Below are 26,022 nucleotides of genomic sequence, written 5' to 3' on the forward strand. Positions count from 1 at the left end.
ATGACCTCAGTAACAATCCTCTCTCCTTTCACTAACTGAGCCATTTCCAATGCCTCCTACCTAAGTGAAAGCAATGGTTGGTTTCCTGACAAAGATGTCTACACACAGAGAGCCAGATCTCTCTGTAAGGCTTTTCCTAAGAAAATCCTTCTGGTGTGGTGGTGATGCCAAGCTTTGTGGTATGTATGTAAGTTTTGCCTAAATGATTACAAGTTTCTCAGCTCTTCTGGTTAAGAACTCACATTTCAGTGTTAATGGCAAGATGGCTCTTGTAGATGTAAACTTAAACACTATATCCCCCACTGTATCTTTTTCAGGAGACTAGAAGCCAAGACTGAGCAGGAAAGATGGAATATAATGCCGTTCCCAGTGGAGTGGCCAGCCCTAAGATAATGATGGAATACTGTGAACAGTGGTGCTGCAAACACCATCAGTGGGTGAGAAGGGAGATGATGTGGGCCACCAAGTAAAGTATTAGCCTAAAACACCAGGACAGAGAGCTGCAAAGGAGCACAAGGAGGGGGTCCTTTTTGTTATGGCTAGTGCTTTGTATTGGGGCTGTGATAGTATTTCTACCATATGAGTAGGGACCTGGGCACCTGTACTTCTCCCGCCTTGCTTATGCTCACTGTATTTTATCTGAAATAGGGGAAATCTCTGCTCAGGGAAATCCACGGGGCAAATGCAGTGTTATTTGAAGATTGGACAGGGGGCAAACCAGGGCTGCTTAGGATCTCCACGTGGCTCTTCATCCTTTCATTAGGACTTAACACTTGGAGACCTTCCTGCTTCTGGGAATTTGCTCCACACATGCTACTCATTCCTGTGGCACAGCAGGACCAAGAGTCTGCAAAAAGCCAGGAAATACATGAATCCCTCAGACGCGGGAAACAAGAGTGAAGTCGGTCAACCTCTCTTAGGTCACCTCATACGCATCACTGATTCTTTCTGCTGTTTGCTCACCCCATCAATAGTAGGCACTTTCACTGACAGTGATAATCTGAGTGACTCTGGACTGGGTTCTGACGACTGCACTGGGAGGAAGATGAGGTTCTGCCCGGAGGCGGGGCCCAGCTTGGGCTGATACACACAGGTCCTGTGACAGCCGTGGATGGGGGAGCAGCTCTGCGCCTGGCCTCCTTCCCATCACGGCCCCAGCCCCTTGTCACAGCCGCATCTCAAGATTACGATGAGCGACAGTATCTACAGCACAATGAGTCTATGTACACATGGACCGTTCCCTCGGCATGCTTTAGAGAGAGGCGCACGCGCTCACACACACGTACACCCACGTTGAGAGCGAGAAACAGCGCGCGCGCGCAGTGGAGAGAATTAGAATGGCGCTTCCTAGCATCTGCGGCGTGACCAGCGCTGGGGGGGGCGGGCGGGGGAGAGTGAAGGGAAGCGGCGGGGGGAGGATAAAGGGGGCATATCCCGGACAGATGTGGGGGAGATAGAGCACACTGGAGGGAAAGGAGATGGTCTTAAAAGTTGGAGAGAGAGTGGAGGCAGGAAAGCCAGGTAAGGCTCAGGGCAGGACTTCATTGATAGTCTGAATGGCTATGAGTCAGCTCAAATAAAAATCAGAATAAAATGATGATGGAAGTATAAACACCAAAGGCAAGACCTGCAAGACAGTATTTTTTCTTTCCCCACAAGTGAAAAAAGATGAAGGAAGGATAAAGTGTGTGTGTGCGTGCGTGTGTGTGTGTGTGTGTGTGTGTGTGTGTGTGTGTGGCGGTGGTGGTGGAGGGTTAATATCCATCTGGTACTTCTTCAGTTGTCTTATTATTACAACATTGGATCTCCTTACCATGATGGAGTCTTTACACAGTATACATTTGCTTAGAAATACACATTTCTTGGTAGAACTTTTCCCACCCTGAATTATACGTCAGTCTTTATTGATGGACTTTAAAATTGTTTTAAATGTTGTATTTTCTTCATCGTTTTCTTATTTTCCCTTTCATTTATAAACACACAAAGTTGTGAAATAAACAGTCTCCCCCCATCTCGCTCTCTCTCTCTCTCGCTCTGTATCCTGTGTGACGCATTTTTGTGTGTTTTTTTTATTATTATTTTTAAACTTTTATTCTGTTAACATTTGCTGAGAAGGCAGAGCAGAGATGCTGCCAGCAGCCACAGTGGTACGGCCAGACTGATGGATCCGTTTATTCCTCTCACCGACCCAGGTCCTGCAGTGCAAAAGAGAGAGAGAAAAGAGAATGGTTACATCTGGCCCACTCTATGTCACAGCTCACAGCTGACTGTGTCAGAGGTAAGACTGGGCCACGTACCAGCATCTCAAAGTCAGGGCACTTATATGCAGCCCAAGAAGGGCTCACGACCTTTTCTAAATCCTTCTCCTTGAGCTATAAGTATTTTAAGGGTTATCTTGTGTGATGGAGGAGTGGCCTCCTCTTTGCCCAACTTCATCCTGCACGCCCTGCTCTGCACAGCACTGCGATGCCAGCACTCATTAAGATTCCAAGCATTGGTGAGTGTCCTTCAGCAGCCAGACACGGGCTCCTCCAGCTGATTCATCACAGCATCTCCATCAATAAACATGGAACCAATCTGTGACTCTCTCCTTTCTCGGGGGGAAGCAGCAATTATTTATTTGTTAATGGGGAGGGGAATTGTTTCAAAGTAACATTTATGGCTGGGTGGCACCTTAGCTGCAAGGCAGAAAATAAGTCAACTCATTGTGGAATCTTAAGCAGCAGCAGGGGGTCATCTGGTTCAAAGTCTTCATCTGACACTTTAAAAATAAAAACTAAAGACAATAACAACAAAAACAAAAAAGCCTAGCAAGGCAGGTCCAAACCAGAAGCAGAACTGAGGCTTGAACTTGCCCAGAATTCATCCTGGAGGGACTGTCTGTGGGTTTCCCAGTGCCACCTGAGTTTTTCCCAATGTGGACACCATTTGGAGGATGTGGGTGTAGGAATGGAGAGGAAAGTGGGGAAGGGATTTGTGTGCTGACACAAAGAGAATGGAGGCAGTAAGTGTAGGTCCAAAGAGCTTGTCTCCTATGCTTTGCCTCTTGCATTTTCTCCTTTTATATAGTTCTGTTCATTGAGATTCAGTACAAGAGAAAAATAGTAGTATTTTTCACACCAAAGACTTTTGAATTTAAGACTGTATGCTTACCAGAGGTAAACCCACACACATATGGTCACCTTATCTTTGATAAAGGAGGCAAGAATATACAATGGAGAAAAGACAGCCTCTTCAATAAGTGGTGCTGGGAAAACTGGACAGCTACATGTAAAAGAATGAAATTAGAACACTCTCTAACACCATACACAAAAATAAACTCAAAATGGATTAAAGACCTAAATGTAAGGCCAGACACTATAAAACGCTTAGAGGAAAACACAGGCAGAACACTCTATGACATAAATCACAGCAAGATCCTTTTTGACCCACCTCCTAGAGAAATGGAAATAAAAACAAAAATAAACCAATGGGACCTAATGAAACTTCAAAGCTTTTGCACAGCAAAGGACACCATAAACAAGACGAAAAGACAACCCTCAGAATGAGAGAAAATATTTGCAAATGAAGCAACTGACAAAGGATTAATCTCCAAAATTTACAAGCAGCTCATGCAGCTCAATAACAAAGAAACAAACAACCCAATCCAAAAATGGGCAGAAGACCTAAATAGACATTTCTCCAAAGAAGATATACAGATTGCCAACAAACACATGAAAGGATGCTCAACATCATTAATCATTAGAGAAATGCAAATCAAAACTACAATGAGATATCATCTCACACGGGTCAGAATGGCCATCATCAAAAAATCTACAAACAATAAATGCTGGAGAGGGTGTGGAGAAAAGGGAACACTCTTGCACTGTTGGTGGGAATGTAAATTGATACAGCCACTGTGGAGAACAGTATGGAGGTTCCTTAAAAAACTAAAAATAGAACTACCATATGACCCAGCAATCCCATCACTGGGCATATACCCTGAGAAAAACATAATTCAAAAAAAGTCATGTACCAGAATGTTCATTGCAGCACTATTTACAATAACCAGGACATGGAAGCAACCTAAGTGTCCATCGACAGAGGAACGGATAAAGAAGATGTGGCACATATATACAATGGAATATTACTCAGCCATAAAAAGAAATGAAATTGAGTTATTTGTAGTGAGGTGGATGGACCTAGAGTCTGTCACACAGAGTGAAGTAAGTCAGAAAGAGAAAAACAAATACCGTATGCTAACAAATATATATGGAATCTTTATTAAAAAAAAAGGTTCTGAAGAACCTAGGGGCAGGACAGGAATAAAGACACAGATGTAGAGAATGGACTTGAGGACATGGGGAGGGGGAAGGGTAAGCTGGGACAAACTGAGAGAGTGGCATGGACATATATACATTATCAAATGTAAAATGGATGGCTAGTGGGAAGCAGCTGCATAGTACAGGGAGATCAGCTCAGCGCTTTGTGACCACCTAGAGGGGTGGGTTAGGGAGGGTGGGAGGGAGATGCAAGAGGGAGGAGATATGGGGATATATGTATATATATAGCTGATTCACTTTGTTATACAGCAGAAACTAACACATCATTGTAAAGCAATTATACTCCAATAAAGATGTTAAAAAAATTAAAATAAATTAAAAAAAAAAAGACTGTATGCTTAGACAATGACATTCAAAAGAGAAATTGGTGTCAATGTAATTATGTGTCACTTGGAAGTTTTGAGGGCACATATGGAGATCAATATGTGTGAATGAGTGTGTGTGTGTGTGTGTGTGTTTAAACCTATGATGGTTTGCAAATGCAATGGAAGCATTCTCTTATGTAAACGTTTCCAAAATTGTCTACAAACATACCAGATCAGATGTAAAATAACACGGAAAATGTTGAACTCAAAAATGTTTTCTTATCTATGTTTTATGTGAATAATAATAGGAACAACAACAACCAAATACAACCAAGGAACAATTATGTAGCAGTTCTTACAAGTACTGTTATAAATGCTTTACAGATACAAGCACACAAGCATGTTATGAGGCAGGTACTCTAGTGAACCCTGTTTTACAGTGAGATAAGGGAGGCACAGAGAGGTTAAATGCATCGCACAAGTTTACACAGCTAGTAAGCAGAGGAGCTGGGGATCCCCCAGGTGGCTGGCTCCAGAGACTTCGCCTGTCACCACTGCACAGTGAGGTTACACAGTGAAGGGGTGCTGGTGAGTCCCTTGTCAAACATTCGGCAAATAAAATCTGGGTTTGTTTAAAACAGTAGCCCAGAACAACGAAAACAACAGGAAGGCATCCATTATCTTTGAAAAAATGATTTTCATTAGAAGATTTTTTTACTAGAATGTCTTCTTGAGAATATTAAAAATATCCCCTAATATAAAAATATGAATATATACAAAGTTTGAACAGCACAGTTCCAGGATAAAATGAGTGTTATTATATGTTTATCTATGGAAACACAGAATAAACAATGTAAATATTCAATCGATTTAATTTTTCTGAATGGCTGTAGGATCCTATTAATAAAAGGCACTGTAGCTACCTTCAGGTTCACGCTTTTCGTGAGGAGTTAAGGTTCAGGAAGATTTTACATCCTGCACAAAGCACCTGATTAGTCATTGTTGACCAGGCCCTAGTGTTCTGAGTCTTAACTCAATGTTCTTCCTAATTCATCTCCCCCCATCCCACTCTCTCTGGCCTTTTGGGACCTTTCAGCTCCTTTAACGGTAACTCCCCAGGGCTTCTGGCATGATGGCAATGTGTTTCCCTATCATTTTAATTCCTCTTTAGGCTTTAGATGTCATGAGCTCTGTGGCACATTTGTTTGGATTAGTGTGTCAGTGATGCTTCCAAAACAAAGTCTACACGCAAGTTGAGGCCATACGGGGTTAAGCAAGAATGATTTTTCTTTTGCCCTAGGGATAGTATGAAAACAGAAAGTTTTCAGAAAGACTCAATTCTGCCTATTAATCTCCTTTTTAGTGCTGGGACAGGCTAGATTATCTTTCAGACATCTTGGAGTTGAGTGGTACCTGGGGGAGTCTGAAAAGTCTAGTGTTACCATTTTATTTGAAGGGTAGTAAATATTTGAAAAAACAAAAATGCTATCATTGAAAAATATATATGCATATGTGAACCTAGATAAACATTTCATATATAACGCTCTTGCTAATGTATGTACACGCATATATATGCAGATACCAAGAGAAGTATATTTGTTATATGCATACTTATATATACACATATGTTATAGGTCTTTTAATACACATAATTGAAAATTCACTGTTACTTTCACATGCTATTCTATGTTATACATAGGGAATCCCAGTACAACTGTACTAATAATCTTTAATTTTATCTCTAATAAAATTATTATTACATAGTTGAAATGTATTTTGTGGATCTGTTAAAGATACTTTCATCTCTATCAATTACTATTTATTAAGCGCTCTCATATAGCTATTTGATGTGCTTATATGACTTCCTCTTTTCATAATTGGTTTTGAGAAAAAATAAATAGGCTTGAAAAAGTACAAGGGTAAACGGGTGATAGTTGTGGACTCAACACAAATGTGTGTGCAATTACAGACATGTATATGACTGCATAGGAGACTATTTCAGTTAATGGCTATTTCAGGGAAGAGTAATCAGCAAAATCATTAATTACGTTTTAGTTCATAGTTATGAAATTTCTGCTTATTTGTGGAAATGCAAATAATAAATCTTATTTCCCACGCCAGATGGCCACACTCAGCAAGTGCTTTTATATACTGACAGATATAATGAAAGCAAGAGTCTGCAAACATAAATTAGCCTTAAGAATAGATGCGCAAATAGAACCACAATTCAAAAATTGCTACATGTTTTTCATGTAACAGACAAAAATCATATCTTGGTATTTAGCCACATCCTATATGTGTATATGTGTTTATCTAGGAAACATTCAATAAGCAGTAGCATTATCATTATTGTTATTAACTCTAGAAGTCTGGATTACAGAAAGGCATGAAATACCTCAATCAAAGGCATTGGTTTGTGAACCGGATCAAGGCTTTTAATGTTTGACCTGAAGGTGTGAAATTTAGCTGCCGCAGGATTGGGAATCTTGAGTCAACACACCAGGTCAAGGTTCTCAGCCCCAGGACAGGATGAGAGGTGAGACTCTGTATCAGGGTCAAAGCCGGACCGCACTTTGCCATGACAATGCTTATCAAAGGGAATTTGTGATTAAGGGCAAGATTGATAAAACACCCTGAAATTTCGGGATCTGAGAATTTGGGGGCAAGTCTTTACCTTACAAATCTGATGCAGGATGCTAAACCAACTGATTTGTCGTTCAGTAAAATCTCAAGGAAAGGACAAGGTGATCTTTCAGCACCTGCTTTAGAGAGCGTGTGCTTGGACACACTGTGATTCAATGTGGCCAACCTTTCTGTTGCTTCTCCTGAATACTTTGAGCTTTCTTCCAGGATTTGGGACCAGATTTATTCAAAATAATCATTAACCACACCCTCAGTGATCACTGGGCATTCCTTCCAGCCACTAAGGTGTCCAGGTCATTTATAATTGTATTCCTGTACATAGTTCAGCCATACAAGAAAAGAAGGGCCAGATGAGTTTAAGTTTGAATTCTTCTTAGAATTACTAAGGATTGACTGACTAAAAAGAAAACAAAAATATAAACGATATACAAAACAACTGTTAAGCAAAGGAGAAAAATAATCTCCTAAATGTCTCAGTATCTAGAGGCCCAGACTGAGGCCCCCCTCAGTGTCCTGGGAGCCATGTTTAAAGGGAAAAAGACTGACTTTGGCGCCACCTGCTTTCCACTCTCCGCCAGTACAGCTTTCTCTGCGTGAATGAATCCACTGGAGATGACAGTCTATAATTTCCAGGCTGGGGCAGATTGGAAGAGGGGATATATTAATATTTTCTTTGACCCGTGTGTCTTAGAATTAAATTTGGGTTCCTTCTCCATAATTCTTTATGCATTAGCTCCTCTTTCTATAAAGTGAGTCTTGGGTAAGGCTGAAGTATTCTCACAGTGAAGTGGGATTATCATATTTTTTCCATCAAAACAGCATCAAATATTTTGACTTGCAAAATTGTGAAATTTTAGGCCACTACTTAGAATTTCTTTGAATGACACGAGGAATTTTTCTCGTTGGTCTTTGAAAAAAAAAAAATCCTATGCCCTATTTTTCCCTCCACACCAAAGCTCTGTGGTATCACTACGTTCTACTAACACCAGCTACTTAAGATTCAAATGTAATTGATAATCATGGCATTGGAGAGGGAAGAAGGGCTGAAGAGAATGGTAGTTTATATTTCTTGCCCCAAATAATCTTGGTCCTATGTACATATTTTTGGTCACCTCTTCCCTGCTGCATTCTGTGAGGACTTGCTAGCACTGGTCATACACAAGGTGCTGGACCTTTCCTGGGTGTAACCAACAAAGTGTCCACAATCTCTGAGGTGCTTCACTGGTAGGCTCTAAGTACCACAAGAATAGGTTCTCACTATTGAGAATGATCTTGGTAGTCTCATCCCCTTTGAAACTCAGAGAAGAAGACATCTTCATAGGAGACAATTACCAATCCAAGTGGGTGGCCATGAAGATTTATGGAGGGTGGTGTCTGCTAAACAGATTTTTCCATGACTCTGGTCTGGGGACAGACACTGTTAGGGATTTCTGTTGGTTTTGTGAAGATGACACCTCAGAATTGGCAAATTGTTTGAATCTTAGGGTCCATATCCTGAAGCTTTGAGCTGATGGCACTGTCTTTGTAGGGGAAAGTATACAACTTATATGCCACATGGCTGACGAAGTTATGTGGGGCAGGTGGAGGGCACAAAATACTGGGATATCCCAGCAGCCCGGGTATAGTGTAGCAGGGTGAGGGTATATGAAGACCTGGGAGAACGCTCAGGCAGGAGGGGATCTTAAATGCTCAAGTGCTTCATTTTAGGAGACCCTGTTCTATCTCCTTTAGCAATATATCTACTTGAACAGCCAACAAGGGATGGTAAAGTAGATTCTCTGGCTCTTCTGAGAGCCCTGTCATTGGGCAGTGAACATTTCCCAAAGTGCAGCTCTGCAAGAATTAACCATGGGCACTTAAGAAAAGTGGGAGGGGGAATGACTTGCTCAGTTCCAGAGATTTAGAAATGAATAGCTGTCAAAAGCAATACTGGGGTCATGGGTTGGATCAGGGGCTGTTTTTCGCAAATGAGAAAGTTTACAATTTGGGAAAAATAGTAGCAAATGTATTATGGAAATTATTATCACAGATTATTGAAATGAACTAAAGTGTATAAGGCCCCGATGCATTGCTGTAGAATCTTAATTTTAACATACAGAAGGTAATCAGAAATAAGAACCATACCTTTTTGCTTGAAGTGCACGGTGGTGCCAATTTCTAAAAGGGAAACATTTAGCAAAACAAAAACAGGTAAAAAGTTCTGCATCAATTGAGAACAAGCACAAAGGTAGTCTGGTACTCTCCACTGAAAGGAGCATGAGAGGAAGGGTGGGAAGAACACTCTCAGAGGAACATATATGGGTAGAGATGGAAAGAAAGGCACATGGAAAGAGACTGTTTTGTTGGAACAAATGTTGTGCAGTTGGAGGTGGCAAAAACAACTTGCAACTACGAATACTTGATGTAACATGTGATGTGCGCAGACAAGTACAAGAACTCTGAGTATGACATGTAAAAGTACACTTGACCGCAATTTAGGGGAACGATAGGATGTGTCTGGCCCCCGACCGCATCCTACCATATTGCTCCCGGTTTGCTTTCCTCAAGCCAATTGCCTTTCTTCCTTCGCCTTTCTTCCTTTTCTTCTAATACACTCGATCCATTCCAACTTTCAAACCTTTGCACTTGCTGTTTCGTCTGCTTGGAGTGTTCCTCCCCAGACCTCTGCCTGGCCTACTCAGTCACTTCATTCAGGTTTCTGCTGAAATGTCAACAACTCAGGAAGGATTTCTCTCATCACCTTCTCAAAAATGGTATCCTCTGTTACTTCCTATTATTTTACCCTGATTTACTAATATTAAGAGCACCGATCACTACTTGGCATCATGTCATACACTTACTTATTTGCTTGTTCAGAGTTGATCTCCTCTGTTAGAACATATGTGCCACGAAGGCAGCGACAGTGCATGTCTTGTCAACCATTGTATCCCTGGGGCCTAGATAAGAGCCCGGCATGCAGCAGGTACTCAATAAATATTTGTCGAGTGTATAAATAAATCTCAGGGTTGGAAGAGCTTCTATAGGTCAAATACTTGCCTTCCCTTTTAAGTATCCTTATCAATTAAACCACAGTACTTAGATCTCTAGGAGTAAATATGGAACATTTCCATAGGATACTTTGAATCTCAGGACCAGCTGAATGACTGCTCAGATATAGGAGCCCAAACCATGGCTGTTGGATAGGGATTTTCTTCTCTTTGAAGATCAGCATGTAGCCCTGCATCCCTGAATGGCATGCTTTCACTAAGTGACTTGGACTCTCAAGCCAAAGAGATGATTTTGATTTGGACATCCAGTCTCCTCACTGTCCTGCTTGAAACTTGTTTATGCTTCCTTATGGCTTCCGGGATAAAGGCTAACATCCCTAGCATGACATCCATGGCTCTGCCCTTTCACCCCTCCAGCCTCATTAATGTTTATCATCTCTGCATTCCAGACCACAAGCCGTCTTGATGCTCCATGGTACCATGTTTTCTCTGCTGTGGGGCCTATGGCTTAATGATATCTCTGCTAGGAATCCCACTCGTCATTCAAACTTCATTTACAGATTCCACAGAGATGTCTTCCTTTGACTCCTTGGTAAAATTATGTCCCTTTGTTATAAGCTCTGTTCTCCTTCATAACACTCATCTCAGTTTTAATTTCAAATGCATTTGTCTGAGGTTTTGATTAATGCTTACCTTCACTAGTGAACTTTGAGTTCCATGGAAGCAGAGGCTGAGTCTGTTACTGTTCCCTGTTTAGCACAGCAAATGCACGACGGCACTCTGAGTGCAAAATGGGCCAAAACAGAAGGGGCAGAATCACTGAAGCATGAGAAAAATAAAGGTATGCCAGGCATCCTCCTAACAGAGGATCTGAGACTCTGTTAAGACAACAGAGAATCTGAGTAGCTGAACTCTTTATTCTCTGATTTAGCACAAAGGGGTCAGATCTTCAGAATCATGTCTGCAAAGCTTCTGAGGTTCAGAGCAATCTACTAAACCTCTCCCTCCCCGATTTTCCATTTGCCCGTCCAAAGGAGACCACAACGAGAAGCTCTCAAACAGCACGGTGCTTTCTAGCATTCTTATGATGCCAAGAAGAAGGGCACAATTATCCTAGTGTCTGAAGTCTTGAAAATGTTTGGCTACAATGCAGCGTTAGCAAAACTAGTATCAGCTGGACTGTGTGTGCATCTAAGGACATTTTCCCTAAACTGGTCAGGTGTGGAGTGGGGGCTGGTGGGGAGCCCCATGTGAATGTTCTTTTATACCATGAGTACCGGTGCACTTCCGAAGACACTCAAGTCCATCGGCACCTGCCCTTCTATCCTTGAAGAGTTAGTCCATTACTTGTAGCGGGATGGAAGTCCATTCAGAAGCTTGGAGCAAGATTTATGCTCCTCTCCTAGCAGAAGCCAGCAACTGATGTCTCTCTCACCTTAGAAGTGAAGCAAGATTCTATCAAGATATAAAACGCCAGTCTCCACCTGTTGACCACACTGATCATCGGACCACTAACGTTTCAACTGTATATTAAACACGCTGACACCTGTTTTCTTTCATAACACCTGATCTCACCACTTTTCTTTGAAATCAGCATATCACCTTAAAATTTGTGGAAAAGGCACTGTAGAGAATTGCTTATCATGATATGAGGAAACTGAGGCCCAGAGAGGCTAATCAGTTCTCCAAGGTCACACAAACAGCAAGAGGCAGAGCTGAGACTGAAGTTCAGGGCTCCCGGTTCTCCAGCCAAAACTCTGAACATTATTCACTATACCCTTCTGGAATTTTTATGACAGCAAAGCTGAGTAAGCATAGCTTATATAACTCTAGGGTTATCTATCACTGGGACATTTAAATGACTCAATATCGACTGGGGAAAGTTTGGCTCTGCTCTGTGCAAAGTACAACTTCTTTCTTTGGTCAAGCCTTTTGGTTTATCATTCTTCAGAATTTAGAAGGACCTCTCAAGGTCACAAAGTGATGCTCTTCACCCAAAGGGGCTTAGATCCGTGATGGAATCATCTTCATGTAAAGAACACTTGTTTTTCCCTGCCCCATCCCGGGCCTCATGGAATAATTCCAAGCAATTGTTCAGGAACCTGGGCAAGCAGGGAAACCAATAGTTCTGCTTAAGCTATAAATTATCACTTCATTTCTCTTTGCCTCAGTTTCATCAACTGTAAAATAAGTTTAATCAAATGCTTCTTATAAATTTATTCTATCGGTTAAATTAATTATCATACTATGCTTAGAATGCTGCCAGACACATAGTAAATGCTCAATAAATAAGAGTTGTTGTTGTCAGGTTTATGGTAAAAATCCCTTCTAGGAAAGATTGTCAGTTAAAGTTTGGCAGAAAAAGAGAACAACAGATCTTAAAAGTAAGCCATAGCAGTACAGTTTCAAAAAAATTTTCTTTTTAAAAATCTGCAACACTATGGATGAACAAAACAAAATAATGCTAGCACACTGAAGTGATAGGGATGCAGGCTGATTAGGCAGCAGTTTGGTCAGGAGAAAACTAGCAATGGGTTAACCAGTCACTGGCACAGGCTTGGGCAAAAGTTTATATGTCCTAAATGGATTTCTTAGGGAACAGACACTACCCTACTAACCAATTAAAAAGAGTTCAACAAAATAATTTAAAAAACATTACTCAAATACTACACTCTATGAAGAAAATGTCACAAAAATTCAGACAAAAATATACACTTGTTTAAAATATCTTTAAAAAGCAAACTAGCTTACCAGTTAAATTTTAGGAAGTCTTCCCTATTGCAATAAATGAACTAGTTTGTGAAATACTAATGATCTTAACACTTGGAATTCCACTTGTACTTAGAAAAAGGGAACAGAGTGCTTATTTTGTACAATTATTTCCTACTCATCCTCTTCTGTTGGAATAGAACATTCTCTTTTGAGGAGCAAAATCCCGGACTTTTTTGAGCGGGGCTCTTTGAAAACTTGGTTGTATGCTGCCATCTTGTGGTAATACTAAGACATGTTCCTTTGCGCCGTCTAAAGTAAATCACCTTTGTCCACGAGGTGGCAGTAGTGAGAAAGATTTTTTTTTTTTTTTTTTCCCAGAGCAGGCATGAAATGTTATTTGCAAAAAGGAGTCTCCTATTATAGGCAAGAAAAAAAAATTTTCTTTGGTCCCTAACAACTGACAATTATTCTTTCTTTTCCAACGTGAAGGAAATCTCAGGTTCTTGAGTAAAATTGCCTTGCCAGGGATACCAATTCTGTAGGGATTCCCTGGACATACCCATTAGAATATACCTGAAACCTACCATTTTTATGCCTCTCGAAGACTTCTCAACACACGTCGATCTTGCTTTAGCAAACACACTTAAAAAGTAAGCATGGCAGTGCCAGTCTAAATAGTAAAATAAAAAGATAAATCTACTGCAGCAATACAATGGACAAAATTTTGGGGGGTTCTAGTATAGAGGCAGTTCTAGACTTCTGCGGAAGCATTATTGTCATATGCTTAGATCTCAGCTCCTGATGAAGGCGTACAAGGAGGCAATGGGAAAAATAATTTAATACCAGAAAAAGCAAGTGCCTTGACAAATTTACTTATGCTAATCTGTCTTTGACTTTTAACTTCCAGATTCTTTACAACCAGCCGTGTTATACAAACGTGCATCATCAGAAAGAGCTGACTGGGCTTTTCTCATTGGCATAGACAATGTCTTCCTTGTTCACTACTGTAGCCTCAGCTCACTATTTCTCTAGCACAGAGTATGTGTTCAATAGATTTGCTGAATAAGTGTCTGAGTACATAAATGAATAAATGAATGAGTGACTGAGTGAATGAATTTATCAATCAATACCTTAAGAGCTGCCCTCCCTAAGATTCTAGGTAGGGGGAAATTTTATTCTCTGAAACCACTATGCCTTAACACGAAGGCAAAATTATTGTTGGGAATTCACAGTCATTTAAAGAACCATATGGGGCTGGGAGGTCCTTTCATTAGTCCCCAAATCCCTGGCAGGTAGAAAATTTTCTGGAGGGCTAAGCTTTATTTAAGAACTCATGAAATTTAAACCTTAGAAAATAAAGACCCAAGATGTTCTTTTGTTCAAAGGCCAGAAGATGTAGTCTTTCCTCTCATCTGCCATTATGTGGTATAATTAGGTCTCTCTCTCTCTCTCTCTCTCTCTCTCTGTAATTAGTATGAGGGTTGTGAAGGTGAGGGATGCTTCACTGGAAGCTCTAGAGTTTACAGTTTGGTAACTCCCTTAGTACCTGAGGAAATTTCCGTATCTATATTTATGAGCTATTTTGGCATTTTGCCTTCTTTGAATTTTAGGTGGGAGAGGAGGTGAGGGTACAACGAATCCATGAGGAGAAGAATTGATTTTCAGTACTTTGACTCTTAACAACTTATCTCTAATCCTATGCTTATAAGCGTTCATTCTAATTCACAGGTAGGATATGTAGAGTTTAGCGGTTTATACTGTTCGTGCAATTGTTCTAATTCCAGGGTATTTACTTGAACGTAAACGGCTCACTTTTCAATACACCACAGCCATTTGAGCAAGGAGACATTCTCTGTTGCATATGGCACGACTCTTTCTATGAGGCCAATCTTCTGATATGTCCCAGTTTTGAAAATGACATGTTAGAGGACTTAAAATAACTAATCGCACTTTTTTTCTGGGCCAGAATGAATAAGAGTGTATGTTCAGGGGAGACAGAGGGTCCAAATTCAACAGATTTAATCCTCCAGTTGCCTGGGAAAAGTAAGCGAGGGACAGAGTTAAAACCATTAAGAAATTTAATGAAATTAATGTATAAGAATATTCGACGTGATGCGTCTTCTTCCCTCACTGATGCTGAGGACCTGAAGCATGACATTTGTGAAGTGTCCTCCGTGGGAATTTATGACTTTTTGTGCTCTTTTTTTTTTTTTTTGGTCAAGGTTTTGAAAAATAAAATCTTTTATTATAGTAGCTTAAAAGGGGGACATTTTTATTAATTCAATTTTCAAAGCCACACTCTGAAAGTCGTTAATTTCTTTCTCAATGGTTTCTCTGCTCTACCTGGAGGCTTTAGGGGTTAGCATTTCTACTTACATATTATTATTATTTTCCTTTTTACATAGGAAAATGATATGCCTATGATTTCTATTTGGATTGTTAGAGTTTTAAATTTTCTCTTTTACTATATTCACTTTTTGTAAACCCTAATGCCTAGTATTTCTAGAGTAATGTTCTCTGAGAATCACAGTAATCATTCTGCGTCTAGTTCAGGGGAAAAGCCAACATACAGAAATGGTTCTAAGAGTCAACATTTAAGATTATTCCTGTTTTCTTAGTTATACCATAGGTTGATCATTATCCTGACTACTAGGGAAATACATCAAACTGGCTGGGAAAACTAAAAAGTCTTAACATGTCATCAATATTTGAGAAAGGAAGTTGGCGTCCCCCTTAGCTAGATTTGGGTCAGAAAGGAATCCGACACTTGACTTTCAAATGCTCCTAGGGGCTTTTCCTCTTAGAGTTGACTGCGACCAGGAATGAACTTCAGATGTTTGATGCTGTTTTGGAGTGAGTCAGAGATATGAATGATTTACCAAGTTTTTTGCCACCTTAGACATATGGTGAGAGCTCCGTGGTGAATGAATGAGTAAAGCCAAATCAGAACTAATGCTGACATAATTTCTCATTATATGGTAAAATAATTGAGACTCATTCCTTATTCTCATCAATTAGTGAACCAACCCTCTACTAACTAAACATTCGATACTAAAGAGAATTGGAGAAAATATTTTTACAATAAAAGGTCATTTCATTCAAAAAAGACAAATTTGTATTAATACCCCAATTTAGAGAGAGAGCGTAGGAGGACCCACATCTGAAAGGAGGACTTTTACTGGAAATCCTGGAGGGAATTTGCTCCAGGAAATCCACAAGGGAAATCGCTTGTAAAACGAGTCAGGTTTGACTTAGGACCTGGAAGAGTTGAGAGAGCGCTTGTGCCTGTGGAGAGAGCACTGGCTTGGGGGCAGGAACACTGCTCCTGGACCTGCCTCTTCTGTGACCTTGAGCAAGCCACAGGAACAGGCCCAGCCTCAGAGAGGGCAGAAAAAGGAGAACAGGTTAGGTGTTTTAACCTGAATATTTCACAGTACACTGACAGCTCCAACATTCAGATGAAACATTTGTTTATATCATTATTAATGGTGCTATCTCTGGGGAGAGAGATTATATATAATCTTTATTTTCTTCTTTATAGTTTCATATATTTTCATATTCTTCCATAATGAGAATACATAACATTTATTATCAGAATGGAAAACTATTTATAAAAACAAATCAATGCATTTTTTTAAAAAACCTCTAAATCTGGGGAAAAGAAAATAATCAATTTCTGATTCTTTAGCTTTGGGTTGACATCATTACAACGAGAATGAATGTTTTCCTCCACTTTTTAGTTGGCTGGTATCATACAGTAAAACTAAAGAGAAGCTAAGATAGGTGAGGTCTGACTTCTATAAGGAACATCGTCTTTACAGCATGAAGTGACAATGCAATGGGAAATGTAATATATGGGTCTATGAGGTCCTTCTGACTGCACGCTTGAAGTAATTGCCCTGTAGAGTGAGTAGAGATGCACGAATTAACTTTGACTGCTACGGGCTCTGCTCAGTTGTGATATGGATGGTTCCAGAGAGTACAGACTCACTAAGCACTCCTGACATAAAGAGAGGGTTTCATTAAGTCTCTTACAGCAAAGTCAGCCTTCGCAAATCCTGCAGATTTCTTATTTAGCCTGAGAGGTTTAATTTTTAATAATCAGTGAATTAAAATGTTAGAGAATGCCCAATGGGCTAAGTTTAATAAAGGAGTTTCCCTGGGCCACTCCACCTGAAACTATGCATAAGATAGAAAAACTCCAGAAGCAAATTTGTTTGAATCGGCTCTCAGTAAGGTATTAGGGCCAGACATGAACCTTCCGTCTTAAAGAAGAAACATGTGCTTCTGCCCTTGAGCCTGGAACACGCCCATTGCACCTGTGGGTAAAATCGTGGCCTTTGCCCCTTGATGGAATTAAGAACAATCATCACATTTCATAAAGAGCTATCTCCCAGCCCTGAATCTACTTATTGTTGGGGCAAAGTAGATTATATTTTCCGTGTTTAAAAATATACATTTTATGTATATTTGAAGCCTTTTGTGCCTTCATGTATTTAACTTGCTAAAAAAGGATTTAAAAAGTACAGGTTTGGGTCGGTCTCTAGAGATTTTCCTCCTGTCTGGTTTTCTTTCTCTCTACTTCTATGCTCTAAATTGTGAATTGCAGATCCGTTTTAGAATACATTTTAGATTTAAATTCTAAGGGATTCAAGATGGTCTTTAATCCACGTAAGATGTGTTTTCATTTTGCAAGTTTCAAAATCAAAAACATTCAAATACCACGAAACAAGGTAACTAGCCTATGGCATTTGAATGCAGAGATAACAAGTGAATTTGTGAGATTTCCTGGGATGTTAAGGCTCTTGGAAATAAGGGATTATTTATTGGAAATAAGGGAAGATAAGGGATTAAAAAAAGGTGGTGTGCTCAGAGTTACCCTAGGGCCTGCATCTGCGGCACTGACCGCCGCAGGGCAGAACTTGGTGAAGGCGGTGGTTCTGCTCTGGGCCCTTCGCAGTGACTGTACTACTTGGAGCGCTAGGACGCCTCAGTGATTTATCTGTCATTCCTGCTGCGTCACCGACTCCAAACGTAGCATCATCGCCAGGTTCTAGAGCAGCTGCTGGAAAACGCAAATGGCTCCATGCGACCTGACCGTTCCTACAACTAAAATAAAAACCTACTATCAAACCTCCTTGTTGAGAGGCTGAAAGTTTTCTCTAGATGTTCTGCTAGATAATAGGCTCTCAGCGTCCTCCAGGCAACTCACCTCTATAACACCACCTACCATACAGTATACGCTATCCGTACATATCTGTACAATCAGGCGGACAGGTGCTGTTTCTTGTCTTAAATGTGTAACAGGGCTAGAAATGCCCACCTCCTCTCTTTTAACTCCACTGGTTTATCACTTTTCTTTTAAACAGGCCAGACACAAACAAGGAAAAGTAAGACACTATTAGGGAAAAATGTATTTTTTTTTTTGGATTTTAAAAATTCATTAGACCATATTGTTCAGCCCTCCCTGGATTCTAGATCTCTGCATTCCTGGGATGTTCTGCTCCTCTCTCCCTTCTCTCCTTTCTGCCTTAATTTTGAACTTCACTTTCACCTGGAAGCCTCTCTGACCAGTCCAGGTTAGCTAAGGTGCCCCTGTTCTGTGCTCCCCATATACCACACAGGTTTCCTCAACATAGCAAAGTTGCTTAATTCATCTGATCTACTGCCCCGTCTGGTCTGTAAGCTCTATTAGTGCTGAGGTCGTGTCTGGTTTGCTCTCCACAGTGTTTCCCAAGATCCAGCTGAGAGCTTGGCACATAAAAAGTACTAGGATAGTACTTTTTTTTTTTTGAGGGAATGAACAGTGTAATCAAAATATCGTGTATTGTTAAATGAACTTCATCTGGGCCAGAAACTAGTGTGCACTGCCCATTGAGAATGAAGTTTATTTCTTGTGTTCCTCATGGTTAGAAATCAGAGGAAAAGAAAACATGGACTCTAAAAGGAACTTTACAAAGCAAAAGCAAGTGGAGAGTACGTCTAAATGCAGAACAAGCGACACTATTCATTTAATGACAGAATGGGAGGGCTGGTCCTTAGGGAAGACCAACCTCCACTGCATGAGCGCATGCCATCTTTTTCAGCACTGCCACACGAAGCAAGCAGCTTTCAACAATGAACTTACCTGTATTCAGGAACTCCAGGGAAGAAAAGAGAACAAATCTCCCAAGTTACTCCCTAACTTGCGATTCAACAAAGAGAAGTGCAAGCTACTGCTTTTCCTTTTTTTCTTAGTCGCTTCTGCCCTCCAAACATTCACATGGACAATTGAGAAAGCGCTTTAGAATAGCCAAGAGACTTTCCAACATAGAACATGGCTGGGGATGCTGGTGCCGTGCGGGCTACAGGGGATGGGATGATGCCCAGAATGGGTGCTCAGTTATCTCAAGGCCCAGGTATCTCTTACTGCTTTTTTTTTTTATCTTTTGAAAGCACAGGACGCTACTGTTGCCCCAAACAATATCCTCTTAGGCAGTTAAAAGTCCTACCGGAACTGCAAGGTTTGGAACGTGAGTGGTTGAGGCAGAATCTCCCTTGTGAGGATGGGGCAGATAAAGTAGAATGGACTGATAGCTGTGATTTATAGCAAAGACACTCTGTTAATGGTAATGTCTAGGTATTGAAACGTACACATGTGTTACAGAGATGTCGGAAGTGTTTTCTTTTACAATCAGCATTGTGATGAGTAAAATAGTGCAGTCAACTATGGCAGTGCTCGACTCCCCAGGGTCCAATTAGGAAGCGTGATAAATGACTGGTAAGGTCTCTCCCCTCTGCTGATTTGCGGTGGCTATAGCTGACACTTCACAGTGGAGTCCTAGTGAGGGGTCTGCCTACTCCCATCATATACCTGTGTACAAATGAACACCTTAAGTTGGAATTCCAAACTCATTATGTTATGCTGTGTTCTGACTTGGCAGGTGTGTTTCTTCACCACAGTATACAAGGGGAGATGTAAGGTGGGACCCCTTAAGCTGATTTTTTTTTCCCTTATGGAAGTGCTTGTTTAATACCTACAAATGACTTGTGCTGATGAAAGAACATTGTGGGGACGGAGTGACTGTGTAAGAGAAGTTGTTACTAAGGTTAATTTGTATCTTGCCTCTTCAGAAGGAGATGTTTCCTCCAGATAGATGCGATAATGGCTTTGTGGTGCTTGCATGGCTGGTAACCAGTGTTTAGAAGTGAATGTTAACAACATCAAAACTTTGTCTATGGTTTTATTTGAAGGATGTCAAAGAGAGAGTGTATGCATAATGCAAGGTGAATATGGTGGAAAATGTAGAGAAAAAGAAGAGCAAGAAATACAGATAACAGGAATAAGAAATTCAGGTGAAAAGGAAAGAGGGAGCCACGGGGCAGACGAAAATTAAAGATTATACGTTTGCAGGGCTATACTATGAAATTTGTCAGGGGCTGAGACTGCATTGATGATTGAATTCTTGGAAGAATATGTATTCTTTCTTTTTTAACTCTTAAGTAGTGCCACTTCCTTTAAGGACTCTTGATCTGTATCATGTCTCTGAACCTAGAGCGAAGCTTCCAGTGAAAGGACCTCCTTCCTGGCTACACCCAGCAACGCTCCTCACAGCACACTGCTACCTCCTGCTAAATGTCACACTCTGGCAAACACCGAGGCGAGCTCTTTAAAGACCAGAGGGACCTGCACCAGCACTTTCTGTCCATTCAGGATCCTGGTCTTCTCACCCTTTGGGGCAGCATGCTAACATTTTCTGCTGCAAATCTCACTGAGCTCTTCTTAGGCAGCTTTCTTCCTTTTAATTAAAAAGACAAGACTGTCAATTACTCAAACTTAATCCCAAAATGTAATTGTTACTTTGAAAGATTTTTTTTTCTCATATAGCTCATAGAAGAGAAATATTTCCATCAAATTAAAATTTAGTGGGAGCTTGGATTTAAAAAATATATATTCATCTTCAAGTCCCTGCTGGCTCTAGAAATCTAAATAGCACGGCAAGGCATAAATACAGGGAGATCACCAGGAAAGGCTGACTGATGTAGGCAGATCCAGACTAGGAAAATAGGAAAAGGCATCAGAAAAGAGTCCCAGGGCTAAAAATTCTCCTTCCTTTAAATTGATGCTGTAGGATTTTTAGCCATTTAGCTTGAAGCTAAATGTAAATTCTGAGAGAGGTAACACTTCCAAGCTTCTGTTGGACATTTAAATAAGAGCGTGAATAAATTTCAGAATTATTCTTGCTAGAAAATTTTAACAGGGAGAGAACAAGAACCATTTAGGAAACAGGGCAGAAGGAAGAATGAAAAGGTGAAAGAGCAAAACACAGAAGTGGATTCAACAGAGAAAGTGCTTGTTACAACTGGGTCTAAATCAGTGGTTTGGGCTACCTATTACAGCTGGGCCTAAATCGTTGAATTGGCTGGTGCAGTATTGATTCTAGGTGAAGTATTGGCACAACTATATCCCACTTGGGATAGACCGGGAGGAAGTCAGACTCCTGTTCCCGTTAAAGGAGTCAGAGGGTGGTTGTCAGGTATTCATGTCAACTCTTAATCATCTTCATTGTGTTAATCAGGGCCCATGATTCTGCTGTAAATTTGTGTTGACGTGGCTACCTAAGTTCTATTAAAAAAAACAAGACCCTTGTTTCCATCACCTAGTGGGAAAGGAGAAATGTACTTAAACACTGAAGGCTTTCCTAGGACATGCTTTATACCTTTGAGCAGAAATAAAGGGCAGGTTCTTTAGATCGATCATTATGGATTAGTGTGACAGGTGGCAATGTGCATACGGGCATCGACAGCAAGTGCATGAGTGTACGAGTGTGTGTCACACAGTAGGGAACTGTGTACCTGGCAGCTCCTCTTAAGTGTAGTATTATGATGGTGGTGAAAAAATAATGAAAAGTCTTCTTTCTCTGACCTTGGGATACTTCTCTATTTAAACTTGTTAGCAGTGTGGGCATCTCAGACATCCCTAGAATCCGAAATACGTCAAACTATAATGAAGCCAAACCGAACTTTTATCTAACTAATATCCAGGCAACGTGACCCATGATACAAGTACATCTTTAACTCTAAGTACATCTTTAAAAATTATAAGACATATGTGTATCTGAATATGATCATTTTGCATTCAATATGCTTTCTTTCTAGGAAATTGAAGTTCTATTTTATATATTATTTAAAACACCATTTGAGCTTGTAGGCATGAAAAATATAATTTCTTTCCCATTTCACAGTTGGAAAAACTGAATTAAAGAGAACAATGCTAGTAATTATCCATGATTAATAGAGGTGTGTATGTAAATCAGCCTGAATAAGTGTGTGAAATTAGATGTGCCGATGCCAGACAGCTCCGCTCATGTTTTTTAAAGACGGAAGCTTTCAAATCTCTGCGTGAGTTGGGCATACAACTCTGTGTGTTGAATGGGTCTGGAAATGGACTTTGTAAAAGTGTATGGATTGTAAGGCAACTGTATTATACATTATAAGAATTATAATACATAAAATAAATTAGATGAGTGTTTAAAGTTCATTAGACAGGTATATCTAATACATATCTAATGACCATGAATGCATACATAATGGTTATTTATAATGTACTATAGATTTATATATGTGCCTGGGTGCAGCAAGGAGTAGATTGGAATTTGGGTGTACTCTCATGATTAAAAGTGTAGGAGAAGGTGCATGTTAGTTTCCTAGGAGTGGAGGGACTAATTGGATTAATACATGCAAAAGCCCTTAGAACTCTATTACATGAGAAGCCCACTATCTATATTGGCTATTATTATTATTATTATTATTATTAATATTACCATTTTTTATTAGACAAGGTAAAACTGCCGTTATAATAAGGAGCTGAAAATAAGTATTCTCTCATTGATCCCTGGGATTATATCCTACAGAAAATAAATGAAGCTGTAGGGATATAGTCCAGCCACCTTCACAGCATGGGATCTTTGTAGGATTTTCCTCCCTGTTTTCCTTCCTTGCCAGTGGAGTCTGATTTGAGAACCCATTCCTGGGAGTGCCAGTTGAGGACAGGTACATCTCCTCCTCTTTCTAGAGATAGAAATCTGGCTGTTCAGATGTCAGGCACACCCACAGCAACACCAGTCTCCCTGTGGGAGGAAGCAGGCCAGGAGGAGTGCAGATTTCTGCAAGCCTGGTTTGTTTGTGGACATTAATTTTTTTTTTTTTTTTTTACTTTAATTGTGGGGCGTGTTTTGTTTTCAGAGTGAGCTTTAGACAGCTGTATTAATCATGCAAACCCAGCCATGCACAATGTGTTTTATCAATGGAAAAACAGGAACGGAATGGCAAGCAGCTGTGAACAAACCCAGTGCAGTGCCTGAACCTGGAAGATAATCTCAAACATTTCCCAAACCTACTAGCCACACGGGGTTAGTGAATGGAAAGGCTGTTCACTTGGAATAAATAATCAGATAGGAGGCAAACAGGGTAGACAGATTCCAGGGTTATTAATTTTTTTTTTTTTTTAAGTGGCAGCAATTGTGGCCAGAGAGCCTTGAGCTCGAGGGAATTCTTCACTTGAGGGTGATAAACACACAACGGTGGTTTGTTCTTGTCCTTTTCTCTTCTTTCCCTTTATTTTTACTTCGGGAGGCTGGTTTCATCACCTCATTCTGCACCTGCGGTCCTTCTAAATGTGAGAGCATCTCTGGCGCACGTCCGTCATGAGGGGCTGTGCGTAGGGAGGAGACGGGAGCAATGTTACCCGATTCTCAGTATTCAGAGCCCTCAGGAAATGACTTGAGACTAACAAAGTGAGAAAAGTTCCCTCAGACATTCAGAGCTGGCTCTTTCCTCATTTTACAATTCAGTGGATTTTCTGCAGCGATGTAGTCAGGGGTAGTTATGCAAAATATATGCAATTCAGGACTCATTTCAGAATAAATAAACCTAAATTAAAATTAATGGAAAAAAACACCTATCAGAAACAGATAAAAAATGGCACACTATTTTATTATTTATTTATTTATCTTTTAAATTAGGGAGCAGGGAAGCACCCTGATTTTTTTGTTTTGTTTTGTTTTTGGCATAAGAGGAAAGGAAGTTTGAAAATTTCTGATTGGCCGCAGACAATATAAATTGTCCTTTGGTGTAATTCCAGTATTATTATTATCACTGCAGAAAATCAAGCAATGTGATGAAGGAAACCCAAGGGAAACACATTTGATTTACTGAGCCTTGTGTTTTTTTAATCACAGCTTGAAGAGGTTTAGGACTACATTCCTGCTGCAACTCTGCTGTTTATCCCCAATCACCTTGATGGGCCATGTAGAGAGGGGGTAGGAGGGGAGACCCTCCAAAGAGAGATATTAACAATGAAGTAGCTGAAATTAAACATGTGTTCCTGTTATTGGAAAGTAGGAGGGAAAGTTCTCTTTTTTTATGATGGGAGGAGAGAAAAGGAGCTTGGGGACTTTCTCCTACTTTCAAAACACCTTATGAAAATTAATTGGCTCAAAATCCTTCAAGCCATTTGCATCAACCATCTGCTTATAGACATCTTCACACTTTAGGAGGGAAAGGTAGGATTGCACATAGATGATGACAATCTATAATACTTAATTAAATGAAGGTATCTCATGTTATAGTTATGACCACAGTGAGGCAGTCAGCTTTTCTTAGATATTTCGGTACTATAAAAAGGGTTAAGGATCCCATATGTTAGTATTTTTTTCCATGGGCTGCCATCTTGATTGGAAAGAAGAGAAGAAAACAGATTTGATTCTAGAAAGTAAAAGTCCTTGTAAGGAACAGGAAACTTAAGAGAGCACCTCCTATAACTACCTCTCTCACCAGCTACCCCAAGTCTCCATGAACAGCTTTTCAATTTCTACGAGCAGAAGCCCTAAGTATTAGTAGTAAGATAAACTATATTCTCTAAAACTACTGGATCTATGGAAGCTATCTACAACAGTCGATCTACAATGTAAAATCAAACTAGGGTCATTCTCCAATCAACAGTTCTGTTTGTGGGAAAATAACAAGTTCCACAAAATCCCACATGCTCCATCCTGGTCCAAATTGTTTTTCAATATCAAACAGCTGTCCTTTGTGAAGTGTCTGGCTTCATTTTGTTCAATGTTATATATATCATAAAGAGTGATCAGATAAAATATTTGACTTTGTGGCTGTAGAACTGCTCTCACAAAGGATGCCTTGAGTAATAGTGACACTATACAAAGCCCATCTTGGATGGAGCATGACCTCTTTGAAAATGTTACCCATTGGGACAAACGCATATGTGCATGTTTGTCACATCAAGATATTTGCAAGATGGCAACATGATAAAATGGTGTCAATCTCTGCAGCAACAGTAGAAGATAAATGTTTTAAAATGACTGTGGCATGTCAGGAATTCAAAATGGGATGCTTTCCATGAACACTGAGTTTCTTGTCAAGTCTAAAAAACAGGCACATTTTAACAGTCTTATTTTTAGTGACTGGGATAAGAAACAGGTTTCATCAATGTTTTAGGGAAGAATTTTATTCAACAGAGTTCTTCTAAAAATAGTCTGGCCCCTACTTCAAATTTAAGAATAATTCTGTTATTAATCTGTCTAGTTGATCGTTGAAACCTTGCAATTCTCATTTCTAATGTAATTAAAGGAAGTTTGCATATATGTGAATACATACATATGCAAAACATCACATTATTGACACTCTCCATATCTACACCCAATTCTGGCCTAATTTTTAGTTTGGACAAGTGTTAATGAAACATGATCCGTCTTCAAACTTATAAAACAGCAGCTTCCTACCTTTAATTCTGAGCACATTTCCTTTAGAGTGTATACGACAATCTTGTTTAATTGGATTTATTTTTTCCACACTAGGCTCCACATGGCCTACTTTCCATTTTTTCTCAAGTCTTTGAGTGTTATTTGCAAATCACTTTTTCTGGAATTTAATTTCAATGGTAGGTTGGTTTCATTTCAGGTTTTTTTATTGTTTTAATTTTATTTGCCAATTTGCCTTTAAATGCCCTTAAGCTAGAAGGTCGGGGCTGCACTGCACTTGCAGCTAAACGTGATG

At 40.0% G+C, this 26,022-nt stretch overlaps 1 protein-coding gene across 1 annotated transcript in view; it reads right to left on the bottom strand.

Moving 5' to 3' along the window:
- Positions 1 to 1,436: 1,436 nt before the first annotated feature.
- LSAMP (limbic system associated membrane protein) overlaps positions 1,437 to 26,022 on the bottom strand; it is a 643,487-nt gene continuing 618,901 nt past the window's right edge. The window contains exon 7 of the mRNA XM_060010684.1: positions 1,437 to 2,195. Coding sequence (XP_059866667.1) covers positions 2,098 to 2,195 — 98 coding nt within the window. The 3' untranslated portion in view covers positions 1,437 to 2,097. The remainder of the gene's footprint in view (positions 2,196 to 26,022) is intronic.

This window comes from Delphinus delphis, chromosome 4 (genome assembly GCF_949987515.2).
Source record: "Delphinus delphis chromosome 4, mDelDel1.2, whole genome shotgun sequence".
NCBI classification, from domain to species: Eukaryota; Metazoa; Chordata; class Mammalia; order Artiodactyla; family Delphinidae; genus Delphinus; species Delphinus delphis.